The 20,931-nt window shown below is 37.3% G+C and overlaps 3 protein-coding genes across 7 annotated transcripts; 2 read left to right on the forward strand and 1 right to left on the reverse strand.

Annotated features, from left to right (window-relative positions):
• The first annotated feature begins 196 nt into the window (after positions 1-196).
• On the forward strand, positions 197-16,126 carry LOC138945162 (tetratricopeptide repeat protein 21B). 3 transcript variants are annotated; one of them, XM_070316454.1, is made up of 16 exons: positions 197-677; positions 809-2,005; positions 2,121-2,375; positions 2,449-3,167; positions 3,280-3,596; positions 3,855-4,189; positions 4,303-4,510; positions 4,596-4,909; positions 4,990-5,383; positions 5,500-8,298; positions 8,406-9,373; positions 10,213-10,436; positions 11,222-11,855; positions 12,080-12,237; positions 12,716-13,016; positions 14,330-16,126. In XM_070316454.1, exons 2-10 carry the CDS (start codon positions 860-862, stop codon positions 5,736-5,738), a joined length of 3,927 nt encoding a protein of 1,308 aa, XP_070172555.1. In that variant the 5' UTR covers positions 197-677; positions 809-859; the 3' UTR covers positions 5,739-8,298; positions 8,406-9,373; positions 10,213-10,436; positions 11,222-11,855; positions 12,080-12,237; positions 12,716-13,016; positions 14,330-16,126. The 3 variants fall into 3 exon arrangements, with proteins under 3 accessions (XP_070172555.1, XP_070172557.1, XP_070172558.1); XM_070316456.1 differs by lacking the exon at positions 14,330-16,126 and having other exon boundaries at positions 12,716-13,017; XM_070316457.1 differs by lacking the exons at positions 12,080-12,237; positions 12,716-13,016; positions 14,330-16,126 and having other exon boundaries at positions 11,222-11,460; positions 11,825-12,035.
• Positions 5,754-9,976, reverse strand: Lovit (loss of visual transmission). Of its 2 annotated transcripts, none has more exons than XM_070316458.1 (9): positions 9,862-9,976; positions 9,022-9,371; positions 8,390-8,652; positions 8,039-8,296; positions 7,483-7,733; positions 7,261-7,383; positions 7,017-7,172; positions 6,538-6,777; positions 5,754-6,423 (listed from the first exon to the last, which is right to left on the reverse strand). In XM_070316458.1, the coding sequence occupies exons 2-9, from the start codon at positions 9,219-9,221 to the stop codon at positions 6,025-6,027; spliced, it is 1,890 nt and encodes a 629-aa protein (XP_070172559.1). In that variant the 5' UTR covers positions 9,222-9,371; positions 9,862-9,976; the 3' UTR covers positions 5,754-6,024. The 2 variants fall into 2 exon arrangements, with proteins under 2 accessions (XP_070172559.1, XP_070172560.1); XM_070316459.1 differs by having other exon boundaries at positions 9,859-9,976.
• Positions 16,127-16,257: 131 nt separating the features above from the next.
• Positions 16,258-20,926, forward strand: LOC138945164 (synaptic vesicle glycoprotein 2B). Of its 2 annotated transcripts, XM_070316461.1 has the most exons (12): positions 16,258-16,416; positions 16,515-16,794; positions 17,078-17,134; positions 17,388-17,549; positions 17,884-18,046; positions 18,370-18,491; positions 18,562-18,803; positions 19,121-19,347; positions 19,544-19,761; positions 20,179-20,338; positions 20,412-20,539; positions 20,745-20,926. In XM_070316461.1, the coding sequence occupies exons 2-12, from the start codon at positions 16,791-16,793 to the stop codon at positions 20,798-20,800; spliced, it is 1,539 nt and encodes a 512-aa protein (XP_070172562.1). In that variant the 5' UTR covers positions 16,258-16,416; positions 16,515-16,790; the 3' UTR covers positions 20,801-20,926. The 2 variants fall into 2 exon arrangements, with proteins under 2 accessions (XP_070172562.1, XP_070172561.1); XM_070316460.1 differs by lacking the exon at positions 16,258-16,416 and having other exon boundaries at positions 16,430-16,794.
• The last annotated feature ends 5 nt before the right edge of the window (positions 20,927-20,931 follow it).

Below are 20,931 nucleotides of genomic sequence, written 5' to 3' on the forward strand. Positions count from 1 at the left end.
AATTATATATGGAATATGTCTACGTATGTTTCCTGTTTCTTATATATGCTTTATCCAATTATGTAATAAGAATAATAATAATAATAAAAAATAATTTTTGGTTTTTGCTAAATTCGAAGGACTGCTGGTAATGCAGATCTTTGCAATACTTGTAGCGGTTACTACAGCAACGACTATTGTCAACAGACAACTTAACCTCTAATTATTTTTTGTCTCGATTTTCTGCATTATTATATCAATATACTTTAGCGATATGTAAAGCCGCGGAAATAGCCGAAAAGATAAATGGGAATCGTTGCATTTAACAAGTGGCCGGTTGCGTGAAACAAGCAACAAATAATGTAATACTTCAACGACACTTATTGAGGACTACTTAAGAAACGCATTATCGGTGATTATCGGTGTACCTCACATCCCCGATAGGACTTCGATGGGTTTTCGATTTATCGGTTCAATAAATTTGGATTCTGTTGTTATAAACGAGTTACACCAAATCCTGAAGGTTTCAATTTCTAATGATTCAATGCAAGGCTTTCAAAACTTTAAACTGTCCAATCCAATTATATGTTCAAAAATTATTTAGGAATCTGAATATTCAAGATCTAGGATTCTTCAAGATTTACTATGGATTTAAGATGTCAGGAATTTTAAAAATTAGAAGGGAAATTGACAATAACGTAAGATTTTTAAAAATCCCTTTAAAACAATTTATATATTCGAAATTTTTATATTTAAATGTATACAATAGTTTAGAAAGCAGGAGAATTATTTTATCTATCTGTATTGTAACATACATATTTTATTTCAGAATTAATATAAAGATTTAAGAATTATAAAAAGGATATAAAACACAGAAATAATGGAAGAAACAGAATATATAGCTTTGATTGAGTGGCATTGTCGTCAGCATTACTACAACAGCATGCTGGCTAGCGCTAAGCAGGCGCACGATGCTTATCCGGGTAGCGAACGATTGAGGCTTCTACTCTGTCTGGCATATGTTCTTGTCGGCAAGAATCACGAAGCCATCAAGGAAAGTTCGAGCTTGCTAAACTATGCAGACTTTACATTGCCAGTATTGCTCGTGCAAAACGTAACGCTGGTCAACGCGGAGCGTAGCACTGTGACGCAGATGGAAAACAGAATACGAGATGAGCGCAGGAAAGCTTCCTGCGTTGCACTGTATCTAGCAGCGTCTGTATTATTTCTCGCTCGCCGTACGGACAAAGCGAAAGAGTATGCAGACCGAGCATACAAGATGAAACCTACGAATATCAATGTACTGCTCGTCAAGGGATGGCTAGAAACCAGTTTGAGATTTAGCGCGGATACTTCGAAGGCAGGGAGCTTCTTCGATTTGATCTTAAAGGAAGAGCCGAGAAACTTGAGCGCGTTGTTGGGTTCCGCGAAGATGAGACAACATGCCGGGGAGTACTCTGATGTCATCGCGATATTGAATTCTCTGATCGTACGTTATCCCAAGCTGCCGCTGCCACTTGTAGAAAAGATGAAGTGTCTGTTAGCCGCGAAGGATTGGGAACAGGTGCTAGAGATGGTAAACCGAGTGCTATCGATCGAGTCAAACAATCTGGATGCCATCAAGACGAGCTCAGTTGTGGCTCTCTGCAGAGACGGCAATCCCAGCGAAGCTTTGCCGCAGTTGCAGTTATTTATGCGCAACTTGCTGCTCGCTGAACCGAAGAACGAGTTCTTATTAATCAAAAACCTACGCTTGTTTTCTGGCATCGCATTCCAAGATCACGGAATTCTTTCGGAGCTGGCGCGAATAACCGAGAAGATGTTACATGCGACGTCATCGAGCAACGCGGAGCTAATGGCGGAGTTGGGCAATATACATGTCGCGCTGGGCAACGTTAAAGACGCCGAGCGCTGGTACAAAAACGCCATTCGTGCGGATCAGTCCTCTTTTGTAGCACTCATGGGACTGGCTCACTGTCAATTGTTAGAGGGATCCGCGGAAGATCTGGAGCAAGCGCGTCAACAGGTAAATGAATATATTTAAAAATAAAATTTTTTTTATTTAGATATAAGAGATAGATAACATTGATCAAATAAATGTTAGAAGGTTATCATATTGAAGGGTATGTCATATTTTACAGATAGAAATTTTGATGGAGATACAACCGCATTCGACGAATGTGCGGCTACTATTTATGTCTGCGAAAATTGCCTCCAATGAAGACAGCATTAAAGCGCTCGGCTATCTCGATGCGGCAGCGAATGTCTTATTGAAGAATTGCGAGGGTCTCGTCTACGGCTACGAGTATCTCAGCGAGCTTAAACCGGATTTATGTCTCGAGATTGCAAAGCAACGGTTGATGTATTCATTGAACAAGTCGCCGATGGGCGACGAGGTAATGACTTCGCTTAAAGAAGTCGGCTATGTTGATCTTCTTTTCACCTAATTTTATTAAACTTTTTAAACAGGTTAATGCAATGGAAAAGGAACCGAGCATTTGCTTACTAGAACAGCTAGTCGAGGCATGTCCAGGTTCTAGTGTAGCTTTATTATTGCTCAGCAAGGCCAAAATGCAGAGTAGCGATTACGAAGGCGCATTGACTTTGCTGAGGAGATTATTGGATACGGTGGAACCGTCCAATGCGCAAGCGCATCTCACAATGGCTCAGATCCTAGCGTATCAGGGCAAATACCATCTCGCCTCGCAGAGTCTAGAAGTCGGTCTGAGTTATAATTTTAAGATCCGGGATGAGCCGGTCTACCATCTAATCATCGGTATGGTACAACGACAAGCCGGCGACCTGGAGAATTGCGTTAAGAGCTGTCAGACAGCTATGTCGCTGGCTAACTTGACCGGCGACGTTAACAGGAAATCCGATATGTCCGCTTCGGATCGAGCGACGTTGTATCTGGAATTGATTGCGGCGTACAGCAAGGCGAGACGGTTTGCCGAGGCGTTGGCCCTCGTCGAGGAGGCAAAAACAAATCTCGCCGGCACTACCGAGTTAGGAAGAGTCACTATCAGCATCGCCGATATCTACTTGGACATGGGAGAACTGGAGAACGCTGTCAATTGTTTGCAAAATATTCATCCGGGGCAACCGTATTATTTACAGGCGCACACTAAACTGGCTGAGATCAATTTAAACTACAGAAAGGATCGTCAGGCATTCGCGAAATGTTTCAGGTACAAAAACTTTGATTTCTATATGTAGCATTATTTTTAATATATATATATATATATATATTAAATTTATATTTATAAGATAAGATTGCTATCGTTGATATATGCTTTTTAGAGAATTGGTGGAACATTGCCCTGGACCGAAAACGTACAGCATGTTGGGTAACGCTTACATGTCCATACAAGAGCCCGAGAGAGCGATAGAAGCGTACGAGCAGGCACTCTCACAGAATCCGGTCGACAAGGTGGACATTGCGAATAAAATGGGCAGGGCACTTGTCAAAGCGCATCAGTACACGAAGGCAATCAATTATTACAAGGACATAGTAAAACACGACAATTGTGCCACCTTGAAATTAGATTTGGCTAAGTTGTACATGAAGATGAAACAATACGACAAGGCAGAAGCGACCTTGGTGCAAGAGTTGCAAGGTAATTATTTAAAATTGACATTTAAAATAAACAAATTAACTCATAATAATTATAACGCTATTAATAATATTGATATATTAATAATTAATAATCTAGATCTATTTAGCCAAAACATACAACATACATTTTAATGTAAATTTAATATAAAATTAATTTAATATAAATTTCTCTTATATTTGTTAAATATAAAAATTGATTAACGCTGTGTGTTATATAACTTAATAAAAGTATCTTTACTGTAATTTTATATTTATTTAGATAAGCGAAACGATTCTGATATGCTAAGTTTGGAGACGCGAAGACAGGAGTTGCTATTGCTCGCGAAGGTGCGCGAGAAATCGGGCAACATTAAGGGCGCGTTACTTACCTTGAAGGAAGCCAAGGAAAATCAACACAGGTACATTCAGCGACTTACCATTTCGCCGGACGTCACGGATCAGAAACACGCACTAGCGAATATCTGTCTGATGATGGCCGACTATGCGTCTAGTTTGCGCAATTACGATGAAGCCATCGTGTATTACAAGGAGGCGCTAACTTACAAACATACGGACATGAATGCTCTACTCTCTTTGGCGAAGCTATATATGCAGGTGATTAAGTAAATGACATTTTGTTAGATCCTAAAAAATATCTTGAGTATTAGAAATTAGCGTCTCAATCCCTAAAAAAAATATTAATATAAATGAATATGAATTTATATCAGATGAACGATTTAGACCGGTGCGCACAAAACTGCTCCATCTTGTTGAACGCCGATCCTAACAACGAGGCCGCGTCTGTGATGATGGCGGACCTCGCGTTCCGGAAAGTAGACTTTGAGAGTGCGGCGTTCCACTTTCGACAACTGCTAATGCGTCAACCCACCTATTGGACCGCCTTGGCGAGATTGATAGAGGTGTCGCGCAGAACAGGTTTCCTAAACTTTTTTAAAATCTTACATGCTCGCTTGTTGAGTATTTTCGACAGACAATTAACAGAAATTGATTATTGTCGTAGGTGCTATGGACGATCTCGACGAGTGGCTGCAACGAGCTCAGACCGCAATGGGTGTCGGCAATATGGAAGCTGGATTTTACTACTGCGCTGGATTGCTGGATTGGCGAACGGGCAAGTTAAACACTGCTCTTCGCAACTTCAATTTTGCGCGACGCGACCCGGAATGGGGCCAGCAAGCAATCTATAACATGATCGAGATCTGTCTAGATCCCGATGACGATACCACACTGTCGAACGAAGCATTCAATGACGAGGATGCGGAATATCAGGATTCGAGGACGATGGCTTTGAGAACGGCCTATCGATTGCTTCAGGTTTTGATTAATTTTAACTCTCAAAAGCTTATTGTGTCTAAATATTCTACTCTCAAATCTTTTCAAATATATTATTCTAGGAATTGAACCCCAAAGGAAGTCCTCATGAGGAACTGACGCACAAGCTCCTCAGCAACTTCTTTCTGCTCGCTACTAAGCAAAAGTCCAACATCGAGAAGGCCCTGCAGGATTGCACTGCTTTGGCCAGTCAGGAGACTTTGCGGGATCACGTAGGACCCGCGCTCGGCATGGCAACTGCTCATATCCTGCTGAAGCAAACGCCGCGCGCCCGTAATCATCTAAAGCGCGTCAGCAAGAATGTCTGGACATTCGAGGACGCCGAGTATCTGGAACGTTGCTGGCTGCAGTTGGCGGACATCTACGTGCAATCCAGTAAATACGAGCTGGCGAATGAACTGCTGAAGCGGGTGCTACAGCACAATGCCACCTGCGTGCGAGCTCACGAGCTGTCAGGTTAAGACAAATTAAAACTATAAGATATATACTTTCGAAAATTATAAAATAAAGATTATTATTAAACCATATTTCTAATTGTCCAAAATAAATCGTGGGTTGGATGTAATTTGTAGGCTACATTGCCGAGAAAGATCAGAATTATCGAGAAGCAGCAGCGAGATACGCCCAAGCCTGGAAATGCGGTGGCAAAACGAAACTATCAGTCGGTTATAAACTGGCCTATTGCTGCCTGAAAGCGAAGTCTTACGCCGAAGCTATCGACGCATGCAATGAAGTACTGAAACAGAATGCAGATTATCCAAGGATCAGAAAGGATATTCTGGATAAGTGTATCAATAATCTTCGCACGTAAAATTTGTACATTGATCGATAGTTTATTTGTTATATGTTATACATGTTGTATGCACATCCGTCCTTTTAATTCCGTCCGTTAATTAATTAAGTTATAAGGAACTAAACGCTTAGACAATTAAAATACAATAGTAATATTTGAAACAATACAATAGTAATGCAATAATAATATTTGAAACACTTGGCTGTTTCGTATGATAATAATTAACAATTTGTTAGTAAAATATAATTGGCAAAGACAATACGATTAAGCTTAACGTCCAAAGTCTCGATCGACGAACCGAGATTCATAAATCTAGGTACATGATCCGTGTAGCCGAGGCTGCGCCGCACATCGCCAGAAAACTGGCCACATACACTACCGCCGCAGTGGAGCCAGTGAGGTTGACGATCGTACCTAGGCAACAAGATAGTAAGAATTGCGCAAGAAACACCATGGAGGAGACTATGGCGACGTCGGTTCCCAATCCGCGTACGAAACCGCTAGAAATTGCGTCGCCCTCGTCGCTCGTGAGGACGAAAGTCGAGGACGTGTGATAATGCGCAACCAATAGATACGGCATGGTGAACAGCGTGGAATACATGACGCCGGCGGTCCACGAGAAGAGGATGACGCCGACCTGGTGTTTCATCAGAGCCATCAGAAGCATGCCGACGCTATAGAAGAGCAACCCGTAAATGTAGACCTAGATATAGAAACATTATTTACTTTACAACATATGGAAATATTGTGTATTTTTTGAATGTAGAGCTATCATCTCGATACTGATTTTGATTAAGCAGATCTTTGGCGCGTATACCTTACGTGCGCGGAAACGCTGAATCAGCCGCTCAATGATAAGCGAGTAGCACGAACAGGACAACGAATACATAGACATTCCCCAGCATCCGAATCGCACTCCCTCCTCGTAGAGCTCTCGTTCGTTGGTGTCCGCGGGCGCTCGCGGATTTCCGCCGTATACTGCCTCGCCCACGAAATCCGTGAAGTATAGGGAATAACACACATGTGCCATCCAGCAAAACAGATTCGTCAAACACACCTGGCGGCCGAGAGCTTGCAATGAATCACGAGTAAAATCTCCAAAATAGATCAGTTTCAGAAAGATCCTTGAGATCTTTTGATTAAATACTTGCTTGATAAAAAGAATTGGAAAACGATATATCTTCTCTAATTATATAAAGAAAAATGTAATTTTTTTATATATAATGTGAAATACATAATTAAAGAAGAGAAGAAGAGCGAAGGATGAAGATTATTTTTTAAATATCTGATTTATACCAAACGGAGACTGTGTGGCATGTAGACGATTGACAGCAGATACTCCTTTAAGGTTGCTCTGGGATTTGTTTCACCCTCGAAGCCGTAGTTGACGTGACTATCTCTGAAAACTGAATCTTCAGGACGATCGGAGAGTTGCGGATCGAGGGAAAATTCCTTGATTGATAATTCATTTATGAATGGAGTAAAAATATTAAGGCAAATATATATATATATATATTTGGATAATGATTTATAAACTTACTTCCGTCTTCGGTGCTTCTATCTCACGTTCAACATCAAGGGCACCGTACGTCTTTGTCTCGTCGTGGATGATCTTCTCGCGCTCGTCTCGCTTGTTCTCCGTCCCTTGGATTTCTTCCGATGTCTTACATAAACATGGAAGAAATTATATCTCGGAACTTTACGTATCTTGAAAGCGAAATGAAAAAGCGAGGATAAAATACTACGTAAAATTAAAATCCACCTTCGATTCTTCCGCCTGCCTGTACTGATCTCTCTCGAGTACCTCGAGTGGGATCTCCTTAAAGCTGGTAATCGTGCATACGACACAAATGATGAAGATAATCGTGATTAGAGTGAAGGTCACTTGCACGTGCCCGCCCAGCATAACGCCGAGCGAAGTAGCGTCCCAATTGATGCCGCCCAAACCATAGCCCATGAAACCTCCTAAACCCGCCATTATGGTGAACGTGCTTAAGCCCCTAGCGTGATCCTCTGGACAGATTTTAAATGTTAATACAATTAAATCTAAATTTTAAAAAAGTTTGTATTTATTAAAAGATGGGCGAAGAAAGATTATATACAATAGTTTGATTTGAATAAAAAGCTTAAGAGATATAACTTTTTAAAAACACTTTAAAAAATGAGATTGAGACAAATAAAATTGTCTCACTAAATATACAATAATTAAATTATGCCATTCGTATCTGTATATTTTAAAGGAAGAAAATTATATTTGCTTTTAATTATAGATTCGCATCTAATCAAGTTTGTAGAAATTATATCCGTATATATATTACCAGGTATAGTGACATCGAGGAGATAAGCTCTCGCGGGGCTCTGACAAGCGTCAGCGTCAAAGTCGAGTAGCACCGTGCCGAGAATCGTGAAGAGGATACCCCAGGAGTGCGAGGAAGCCCTTTCAATAGATTCAGACGCTTCCTCTTTGGCTAACTTTGCCGTTGTGCGATGTCCGAGGGGAATCGTTTCGTTCGTACGAGACGGCGTATCGCCGAACACGTAGCCAATGTGTTCACCGTTTGGCACTAGAATCAGGCCTGTAAGTAATAGTAAGTAATAGTATTTATTTTAGAGCATACATATATAATCTTCTGTACCGTATCATGGAACATGGTAAGCCTGCGACTTGCCTATGAAAACCCCGAGGGCCAGAAGGAGAATGAAGGGTCGCCTCCTGCCGTGCTTGAGTTTACAGCGGTCGCTTATACTGCCGAGGATAGGCGTCACGAAAAAACCTACGAGAGGACTCAGCGCCCACACCAGCGTCATATGTTGGTGATCGACACCGATCTTCAACAACGTCGGCGAAACGAAGGCGGTTTCCGCCGCGTATGAGAACTCGATCCCCATCACGGCCGCCGAAATTCGTACCAGCTCGGCACGGGTCTTCCTTCTGAGATTATTAGAAAAATAATCCGTAAAGCTCTGCCATATTATTTAAATCGTTGATTTACATCGCGTAGATAGAATTCTTTTTTTTTATTTCCGAAACTATCGTTAAAAAAAACACATTAAATGAAATGCAGTTGAATATTTGTATTATTTCCAAATGTTACTATATAAATATTAACATCAAAATATTTTTTACACGTTTTAAAAATCAATCTCTCTCTGTCTCTTTTTATTATTAGAATATTTAGAAATTAATATGCGTTAGATTACATTGATATACATAAAAATACAATAGAATTATAATATTATACATTGATTTTATATTTATATTGAATATTCTCTGTTGAAGTATATATCGAATTTTGTTCACCTGTAGATATGAGAATAGTCCTCCAACGTACGCTCCAGCTTGGGCGGCCCCCGTAGATGATGCCTCAGTCCATCTAGACCTTGATCCAGATTCAGACCGTTTTTCCATTCCTTCCACGCACTCCATCGTTCTTTGATGGCTTCGCGAGCACCGTGAATTCTACCCGCGAATCCCTCGTATTCGTGCAATTTGTCCACCATGATCCGACTCTTATCTTAAGCGATACAGGATGAACGATACAACGACGGGGCACTCGATAGTGTCGGGACACATTATCCTTCAAGAAGATGATTCAACGGAAAGTTTCATATTCTTTCTCTCTCACGTACAAATGTCATTATAAATGTCAACTGTAAGATATATTTTTGTTATTAATCATATACGCTTGAATTTATATTTGTAATTAAAAGTAAGTAATTAAAAAGCGTCTTAAAAAACCTATAATTAAAGACAATCAAGCAAAAAATATATAATGTGCTAAATTTCATGGTTTAATTCCGCAGTTTAATTGTATAATTATGTATAATTTAAGCGTAACTGATTTTTAATTTCTTATTTATTGTCTATCAAGTCGTAAATTATAAATTAATCTTAAAATCACAATTAAAATTTTATTTTAATTTTTTAGCATAGATTATATAATTAAAATTAGTATTATTATATAGTATACCATTACATATCTAAATTACATTAGTTTTTTTTTTTTTTTTTTTTTTTTTTAAGAAGGCAATTCAACAATTTTTTATTGCGCACTCCGTATATAATTCAAATAATAAAGTAGCACGAAAGACTTTCGATCTAAATCGTTCTAGATTAATGATATTTTGGCAAAAATACAACGAATTGTTTGCGAGTCCGCTGGACCACATCGCGATCGACTGGCGCGGACGTGGACGGACAAGGGACGACTGATCGCCGAGCAAGCACGAAAGCTCGAGAAATGCCCGCGCAATCTCGAACAGGCACTCGCGACACGGTTTGCGTTCTTGACTGAGCCTCTCGTATATAGATTAGCACAGCTTGTCTTCGAAATCTTATACATAATATAATATATTATAATTATATACTAATAATTAATATTACAGAATATATATATTGTAAACATTATTATATATGTATATTATATATTAAAGAATATATTTTATAATATGATATATAATAATAAAATTGATACTATCAATTTGATTTCAGGAACAAATATGTAGACTAACTTGAAACAAATCGTATACCCGGAAATGATTTTGTGGAATTTGTCTATCTAAAGAAGCGAACGTTCTGCTTGTGACAACAAAAATCGAAAGATTCTTCGCCGTTGCAATTTTTCTCGTAATAGGAGGTTTACACGATGTCCAATAAAGTAGGAACATCTCTCTCGGAACGCAATCCGATTACCGCGTAAATACGTCTGAAATGGAGTAAATACGGGGGTCCATTCGTTTCACTATTTTTCTTTCTCTTCACCCCGTTAGATAAATAAATTACGGAAAGGAAAATGAAAAGAGACACACAAATGGGAAAGAGTTTTATGGGGACAACGCGATCGATACAGTTTATCGCTTAATACGCAGCTTCGACCAAGGCTATTCACGCAACGAAAGCTCGGCGCTTTGTAGGTCTTCGCGGCCGCTTCATGTTAGATATCGCGGATGAAGATGAAGATGCCTTAACAGTATCTCAATATTCTGGATCTTCTCTTAGAATGTTAATCGCTGCTACAAAATTAAACCAAGACACAAATCTTGGTAGCTTTTAAAAAAACTTTTTTTTTTCCATTTACTTTTAGTGGACACAAAAAAGATATTTGAAAAATGTGCAACATGAGCGCAACTACTGCAATTCGTCTCATTTTTCTCTTACAAAGATAAGAGATACAATTTTTTTTATACATTTACAAAAAGTCTCCTTTTTGAAAAAACTCAATTTAAAAAAATTAATAGTCATATTTCTTTAAGCTTATGTAATTTTGTTTGTAATCGCATAAAAATGCATGTGGTTCTTACAAACAGAAAAAAGATCACATCGATGGCTATATAATGTGATAAATAATAAGATAACGATGTTTGTAAAAGCTAAAATTCATTTGTGTGGATAAAGATTTTGCTTTCTTAAATATACATACACACATTTTAAATTATGCTCTTGAATTTTTCAATTTCTATTTAATTTACAGAACGTCTAAAATCTATCCGCAATGTTTCAGACATAATAAGCTGCAAGATTATTTCTTCTCGAAGGACGGAGGGATAGAAGCTGATTGAAGCCGCCCATCTTCCGGTCTTTTGAAAGAACGCCGACGATCGCAGGATACAATTTCCTCGCAGGAAATTACGTCTACAAGTCAGGAGAGCTCTTCGCACTATTTTCCACGCGCTTTTAAAGTACACACGAGAAATCGATATTCATTGTCGTCACCGTGTTGTAATATCAACGGTTTTAAAGGTCTGAGACAGAAACATGCCAGGATTGAAAATGTTACTTCATAAACAATAATTTTTAAAAGATTTTAATTGTGTGCTTTGTGTGTGTTTGCTTGAAAATTATGTCATCGAGAGAAAAGTATTGTATATTGATGGAAATTTCGATAGAGATTTGGACGTTCCGCGAGATGAAATATCGTCGAAGATAGAAGAAGAGTTTGTCAAAACGTCAACAAAATTTACGGAGCGCATGCATGTATCACTAATATATCTGCCATGTCATTTTGGCCGGCAACACAATAGAGTCGCAATTAATAGTTTTCTTTCGTACCTTGTTCTAATTAAGGCATCCCCGGTGTCTCATTACTCGTCAATCGCTATTACAGGGCCGGCGCGAAAGGACGGGCTTTTTCAGAAGTGAGCACAATAAATTGCATACATTTATTTGGTAACGAAGGAGTTGTATTTTTAAGTCATAATGATATTTTTACATGAAAGTACACAAAAGATCGTTGAGATTTTATCTGCGTAATAAAGTTGGAAACTGAACGCAGTTTTTTGATGTATTTTTATTAGTCGGAATAATTTTATTATAATAAAAAATAATTAATTTTTTTACTAATTCTTTCTATACATTTTAGGATAAGTGACAATCCTGCATACGTTTTTATAATTTTTTTAAAGATGCAACGATGATATTTAAGTTACGAACTATTAGATACAGATGTTAAAGCTACTTAAGGAACGTTATTCCTAACATATCCTCTTCGCAATGGAATTATTTTCAATTTTTATCCAGGTAATCTTTAATCAAGATCGCTAAACATTGCTTGTTTATCTAAACAATGACACAATGATCAATTATTGATACATATATATAATTTGATTAGATAAGATACAATTGAATAGGAAATTTTTAAGGAATTTTTTAAAAAACTAAATCAGATATTTTTATATATTTATTTATTTTTATTTACTTTCAATTTGGAAGATACTAACGATTTCACGAGGATTTCTTTATTTTACTCATCGCCAATTGTATCATATATATAGAAATATATGTACATAACTTTCTCTTCTATTCTATCTATTATATTATGTATATTTTTTCAAATGAGACAGAAATTATATTTTCAATTTGTTCCTCTCTCGGACAATTAATCAATAATAAAACTTTGTAACTTTTTCCTTATCTGGAGAGTTTTTCTATCTTCTTTTTAAAGAGAAACTAATTTTATTTAAAACAAAACTAATGAAAGAAACAATTAATTTTTCAGCTTGATATTTACGACAATTCGATTCGTCGATTCCTTAGAGGAGGATTCTATCGTGGCGCTGAAGAATCCATCGTCGACCCTGCGCGTTTCCTTGCTATTGGCCTATATTCGCCCAAATATCGCGCTCGTACTCAAAGCAGTTAGGGTCGCGGCCGCCAAAAGTGGTGAAGTGCCCGAGGCCGCGCTGTCACCCATGAAAGGACAGGCTCGTCGACGAGGAGATTCCGAAGAGCGGTTCCGTGGTTCCGTATTTCAAGGTCAACGCTCTTACGTTCTCTTCGGCGTGATATTTGTAACGAGGGTGAGAAATGCCTTTCTGTGTTCGCTTATTTATTGATATTTCAATTATGTAACATCGAATTCGAAAATAGAAACCTATTTATATTCTTCAAATTTTAAAACAATTAAAACATTAGTTTACAAATCTGCGATAATTGACAAGCATACTACGCGCGCGTGTTTGAGTTTTTATAAACCTTAATAAATTTAAAGAGGGAAAGTATGTATATATAATAAAATTCTCTCTCTCTCTCTCTCTCTCTCTCTATTTAGAATATGTATAATAATCTACCAGTTTTTTCATATTGCAATTATAATAGTAAATTGTTTTATTATAACATTTATTAAACGCACACACATAGACATATACAAGTATTAAATCAAATATTTAATAAAAAAAAGTCCAAGATTGTCTGTAATAATAATTTTTATATACATATAGAGCAGAAATAGAGTACAATAAAAATTACCAAACTGCTAAAAGAATTGTGTTTAAAATAGCAGACAATTTTTTACGACAATATTTAATTTCAGACAATATTTACCGTAAATATCCAAAGGATCAAGTGTTGAAAGAAATACAACGACTTACCGATATGATAATGAAATGATAATCAGAGAAGAGCAATCTTTATTGTAGATAACAATCGTATTACGAAGGATTAATCCTCGCGATGCGAACGATCGGATAATCTTGCCTCGCTTCCTCCCTCTCTCTTTTTCTTTCGACGACGTATCACGATTGTGCGTTGTGCTTTCCCGACGATTAATTACGTCACCGCGTAATTAGTAGATAATACGATTAATCAATTGTTCCCCCCGAATGACGGGAATTGTCGCTATCGGTTTAAATTTAAACAGTGCGTCATCGAATGATCGTAATCACAGCATGCATCTACGTCGATATCATTTATTTTTGGTTCTCTTCCTACACGCGATCGCAATCGAATACGTCGCACGTGGCCGTCAATGTGTTTGTAAAGTGTGATTGTCAACATCAGATGTCATAGGGATCGATCGATTGATTAGAGTAAAATTTCTGTTCTATTATCAAGCATTAAAATCAGATCACAAAACTAATTCTAATATATTTCCGATACCGAAAAAATAATTTCTTTTTACACATATCTTTTAAAATTTTATTCTCTCATTTCATACGTAACGTCTCATAAGTGAAAAATTTTAATATCTCATCCCATTAAGACCTAAGAACATAACGCAAGATATTACCCGAGAAAGAAGAATTCATATATAATCAAATATACATATACGTAATTATATATAAAATCTATATTTTAATTCTCTTGTAATAAACTTTTTTTTTTTTTTTTTAAGGAAAAACGGAATTTGAACAAATGAGAACGATGGATGAATTTATGGACTTTTTTCCCTGGATATTTTTAAAAGAATTGTATTGGAGAATTGGAGAAACTAGAAAGATCGTTTCTCGATATTTTCTCGACGAAGATTCAAAATAAAATGAAAAAATACCGACTCTAGTTAAGAGTTAAAAGATACAGCGTGGTAATCAGAAAATCTGAATAGCACTCGATTCGATGCGATAAGGAGACGATGATTAATGTTTCTCGATTCAAAATAGAAACTTTATCCGCCAATTTTTAAGTGCGCTTGTAAAGAAAATTATTTTTTTTGCGAATCAGCAAATAAAATCTTATGCGGCCAAACATGCAAGCGCGTTATCGCTTATGAATATATGATAGAAATTGCACGTTGAACTGACCCACGTCTTATATGTGGAAAAAACGCAATTATTTCATATCTATTACGAGTAGATGACCGTTGTTTTCGTGTATCGCACCTTATCATGGAAAATTCCGACAATTCGAGATCAATCGCGTATAGGTAGGCGAGAATGAATGTATAAGTAGAACGCCGTTCGAACACTTCCTATCGGCCACCACAACCACCGATTGTCACAGATAATAAATCTGCTGTTTGTCAAGAGGAGAGAAACGCGCGACAAACAAATAACGCGTAGGAAACTAGGGAGCGAAGATCTCGCGCCTCTCATATGCCACGGTTTTAAGCCGGGTGATATTTTTTTCTCAAACGTCATGAAACGAGTTTTATTTTATTACGAGTATTGTAAGTCATCGATGTGTCACGTTCGAGGAGCGTGACGCTCTGTAAAATTTCGCGGATAACTTCGACGTATGATCCTGATGATTCCGTAGAAATTCTCGAGAGTTCTCTTATCTCTAATTTTACAAAATTGTCAATGGAGATTTAGAAAGTAATTGATTATTCTCGATTTATCAATAACTTGGTCAAATCACCTCTGTGATCTTGAGATATATTCTTCGGCATACAGATCGTTATCTTCCATGTTCTATATATATATATTTGATGCCTTTAAGAATCACTTTTAGATATACGATTCATTAATACAATGACGATAAAATAATTAATTATTAATGTATAAAAATAAATAAATAATTAATTTCCGCATCAAATATTGCGAAAAAAATTATATAGTCGCAAACTAATTTATAATGATAAATAACAGATATATCAATGACTAATATATGTGATCATTTAAAAAAAATTGATGCTGCGGAAGGCGTGATATCTCGTTTTCTTATCACGGTTAAGGCTCGAATAAATTGATGACGTAACGAGCACATGTCACATGTACGACACAATTTCGCGTGAAATTACGACGAATAATGACAATCAAACAAACTGACTTCCGCGTAGTCAGATCATAAATTAAGCGTGTACGAGTTTGCGTCATAAATATAACAATCATTTTACATTAGACATTTCGTTACGTATGTTTGTTACGTAACAGTCGCGCCAAGAATCAACGAAAATATCGTGCAAAATAACAGAGAAAAAAAAGAAATAGAACAAAAATGTATTTCATTAATTAATGTTGGACGAAAGAAAAAATAGAAAAAGAAAAGTTAGAAGGAAAAGAGAGGTCAGCATAAACGAGCCCCTCTGGCTACGAGATATTTATTCAAATACGAGATTTCAATTCTTATATGTATAAATTCTCTTCAACTTATACAAATACAAATTAAAGATATGCGTGCTTTTCAAATAATATTGAACGATATACACATTATTGATAAACTCAAAAAGAAAATGTGTGGAAAAAGAAATAAATTAGAAACATAAATTTATACGTTTGATCCTTTTTTTTTTTTTTAAACTGTTTTTTTTTAACTTTTTTTTAAACTTATATCGGAGTTGTCAAAATTTTTCTCATCGCATCTTTTATCTCTCTCTTCTTCTTTTATTTATTATTGATTCTCTTTGCATACGGTTGAGTCGCAATTTTTTTTTGTCACGATTTATTATTTTGGGAAAAGCCGAAGATTCCCGAAGCCCCTCTTTTCGCGAAGGTGGATGATATCTTATCTGGAGCCAGCCTCAGGCTTGCTCCGGAAGTCAAGGTGCGCTCCGCGATCCATGGTCTATGATCATTCGCTCGATTGCGATCGCGAGAGTAAGGGCTACTCGAAGCCGATACCTTCCTTCTTCCTCTTTGCAGAAATCGAGGGTTCCAGTTCACAAGTTATCCTCGATCGGCGCGGATTCTCGTATTACGAGGATAGGAAACGAACGGGAGGAGGGTGGAATTCACGGCAGCGACGCCGGCAGGATACCACCTTGCATTTACCAATGAACGCAGAGCTTCATCAGGAACAATACCGCGGCAATTGCAGCAGCAGCACCAGGAAGCGACGGCACTGCGACGGCACATCCCCGAAGGAGAACCTCCGGCGCGCGAGTACCTTCAGGACGTCCAGCGATTTGAGCGGCGATCATGGGTGAGTTTTTCCGGTGTTTTTAAGAGACTGCTCATTTCGAGATAACTCTGAGTTATTCGAAGAATTAAAAAGAAATTAGAAATGATTGATTTATTATTGATAATCATGTCGTCAAAGTCTCATGCAAAGACGGTAATCGCTTGACAAGACTTTTGTGTGCAGAAACTTTTTCTTAAAATGTTAGTTAATTTAGTTAATTTACTTATGTTTTATTATTTTATTTACATTAATTTACATTAATTTAAATTATTTATGACATACGTCTTTTACTTCTCTATTGCAGGACTCGACTTCCTGGCAGACGGAGGTGCCGACTTCGAGCACGCAATTACCGTAACAGGCAAGAATTTCGTTGAAGATTTTAAAGACTCGTGCTCACCCATTTTATTTATATCGTATTTATATCATAATTTATATCAGAATTTTATTAATATTTATCAATCTAAAAATTCAAAAATATTAATATAATAATACATTTTATAGAATGAAAAAAATTTCCAAGCAAAGAAGAAAAATGTAAAAATACCAGAAAATCCCGAAATCGATCGCGATACATTAATCGTCAGTCTTATTAAATGCAACATGTGCGTCAGGTTTTGGAAGATTTCACTACATGCTGCTGGCCATCTGTGGCCTGATCTACATGGACACGGCAATCGGCGTGACGATACTCTCGTTTGTGCTTCCGGCGGCGCAGTGCGATCTGCAGATGGACTCCACTGCGAAGGGTTGGCTAACCGCTTCTCCTATGCTAGGTCGGTATTTGGATGTCACTTTCTTAAACTGAATCGATAAAAGTATTACTGATCGAAGTAGAGCAACATGAGATTTTACCGAAGATCAGCAAGCATTTCATTGATCTTCAGTGAAAGCACTCGCAGGTTGCTCCTTCGTCTTATGTTTCGCTGATTGGTGGCAGTAAGAACCGAAAAATCAGCCACTATCACTAATTGACTCTTCTTAGTGAGATTTCGCTGTTTACAGCGCTACAGTAAAATCACTTATCGGTGATAATACATTGATTCCATTTAAAAGAGAATCTATTGTATTAGATAAAATTCATCTATAGATTGAGATATACTTTGGCAGGTATGGTAATCGGCTCATATATATGGGGATGCCTGGCTGACACAAAGGGCAGGAAGATTGTGCTAATTGCTACATTATTGATGGACGGCATCGTGGGCGTTGTGTCTTCGTTCGTCCAGTACTTTTGGATATTCCTAGTCTTCCGGTTCTTCAACGGCTTCGCGTTAGTATTCGCAGGGTCACTCTCACTTTATTTTGATTTCGAGTCAATTTTTTTCGACGATAGCCATTTGTTTCAATCTTTAAGATCTTCTATTGAAGAATATTAATTTAAAAAGGTTATTACTTTGAATATATAAGGACTTTGATAATATTTTCACGAAGGAAAAATTATTTTTAAATTTATCAGAAAATTTGTCATTAGAACATGTGTTATTAGAAAATCTAAATCAAGATCTTACGCATTCTGACATATTTGTAAAAGAGATATTTTGACAGACATATGATGTATCTAAATATTAACACGAAGTTTCGATTATCACGCAGCGTGACCGGGGCCATGGGCATTTGCTTTCCATATCTCGGGGAATTTCAACCCACGAAGTACCGCGAACGCGTTCTCTGCTGGATGGAGATGTTCTGGACGGTCGGCGTGATAGTCCTACCGCGTAAGTAACTTACTTCTTCCGTTAATCTTTTCGTTAAGCTCTCTCCGAAGATGGTTGAATCGTTTTCTAGTGATCGCTTGGTTAATCATCCCTATGGATTTCATCACGTATGAGAGCGAGATGTTTCATTTCAAGTCCTGGAATCTCTTCGTTGCGCTTTGCGCCCTGCCGTCGCTCATGCTCGGCTTGTGGCTCTTCGCCTTTCCGGAGAGCCCCAAGTTCCTGCTGGAGTGCGGCGAGACTGACGCGGCTCTCGAGGTGTTCAAGTGGATCTACTCGCGAAACACCGGTGCCGATCCTGACACCTATCCGGTAATAGTATCTTGATTCTTAACTTTATAATAAAAATAATAAATATTTTCTCTATTTTAGGTAGAATAAATCTTTAGATAAAGTCCTCAGATGTGATTATAAACTCTCTTATGCCTTCATAATTCAAGAAATGATAATCAAGATATTAGTATGCGTCTAAATTTCTTACTCCGGGCCGTTACACAAGTAATTACAGCGTAACAATATTAAATATTTTAATCAAATATATTTAATGAATATTAAGAGAGAGACTGTTAAATAAATAAGATAGTTTCATGAAATATTTAACGAATCTTCTTTCTCTTTTCTTGCTTCAGGTGAAATGTCTACAAGAGAAGACGAAGCACCAGGATAAAAGCACCAGATCACTAAAGCTGCACAAGCGGAAGGACCTGAAGGTCCTCTTTACGGAAATACAAGATCTAACGAGTGCACTTTGCAAGCCACCTTATTTGCGGAACACGTTAGTCGCCTGTGCCATTCAATTCGGACTCACCAGCAGCTATTACACTCTGATGGTCTGGTTCCCGGAATTGTTCACCAGGTAATCTCTTCATCAGATTGATTTTCTTGAACCAAAAAAATTTTTTATATAAAATTACAAGAAAAAAGATATGTGTATGATTATCTCAAAATCTCAAAATATAAAAGGTGCTATTTTGATTCGTCTCGAATTATTTCTTTATTTATTTAATATTCTGATGCCAATTTGTCATTTTTATGTTGCACTCTCTCGATAGATTTGAACACTTTGAGCACACACAACCAGACGAGACTACATCGGTGTGCATAGTATCCACTTTGATGGACAATGGGACCATCTTTGATCCTTACGGTTGCGACACGCAAATCGCACCTTCCGTCTATCTGCATACCGTGTACATCGGCTTGGCGTGCATTCCCGGCTCCATCATTCTGCCCATCTTCGTGCACAAACTAGGAGCCAAGTTCTTCTTGAGTGAGTGACAAACTATGCGAGCTCGGAACAGCTTTGAAATTAAAAACGAAGTTAAGAAATGAAAGCTACGATTCTTTCAACATTCGAGCAAATTTTAATTTTTCATTGTCTACTCAAATCTTGCTAAAAAATTTTCTGATCTTTCAGACAGTTTTATTCAGAAATCGGAGTAAAGTTACAGAATTTTTAGATGCAATTTTCCAAAAATAAATGTTTTAAAGAATTTTCAACAAAATTCCGTAAAAATTGCTTGATTTCTCAGGTAAAATAATCCCTGAAAATTTTTTAAACATTTATTATACAACTATTTAATTATTTTTAGAATTAATATTAGATATTACATATTTGTTGTATAGAATAATTAGGATTTTAATAATTTGGAATTTCTCTAATTTTTAAACAAAACGTCTATTTCAGTCATATCATTGCTGATTTCCGGCGCGGTGACGGTGGGTTTTTACTACGTGGTGAACTCGATGCAGAATCTGGTGCTCTCGTGCGTGTTCGAAGCTCTCACGTCTCTTGGGATCTCTTTAGTTTATTGCGTGATCGTCGACATGTTTCCGACGAATCTCAGGTGGGCGAATTAGAAGCTATCGTTATTTCCAATTAACGAAAAGATTTAATAATCCGGCATTATTCTTTTTCAGAGTAATGGCAGCTGCTTTGTCGCTGACGATGGGCCGATTGGGCGCTCTGGTCGGCAACCTGATGTTCGGTTATTTGATTGATTTAGCCTGTGTAGTTCCCATCGCCTTATTCGCCGCGTTTCTGTTCGGTAAAACTTTTCCCAATTCTAATATAAGCTCGAACTTTCAAATTTCTTCTATAAGAATTTTTAATTTCTATAAGAATTTAATTTTATAAAAATTATTCAAGTTTTTTCCATTTTTTATAATCTAAGTACCAGTTTTATTTAAGTACTTAATGATACTAATATTAATTTGTCTATTTAAACCCTAAACTCTCTAATCGTTGTTTAGCCTGCGGTCTCTTGTCGTTTCTGCTGCCAAGAACAGGAAAGGAAACATTGGAATAGCAGAGGAAGAGTCTTTCGATCTAGTTCGCGTGTTTTACTCGGACGACTTGAGGAATCTGTGCCTCGGATCACTCTCTCTTTTTCTGGTCCCGTTATATATTTATTAATAAATTTATTTGTAAGAAATCATG

Source organism: Polyergus mexicanus, unplaced genomic scaffold (genome assembly GCF_030449975.1).
Source record: "Polyergus mexicanus isolate NDT 795.1 unplaced genomic scaffold, iyPolMexi1.0 SCAF_3, whole genome shotgun sequence".
In the NCBI taxonomy this organism is placed as follows: Eukaryota; Metazoa; Arthropoda; class Insecta; order Hymenoptera; family Formicidae; genus Polyergus; species Polyergus mexicanus.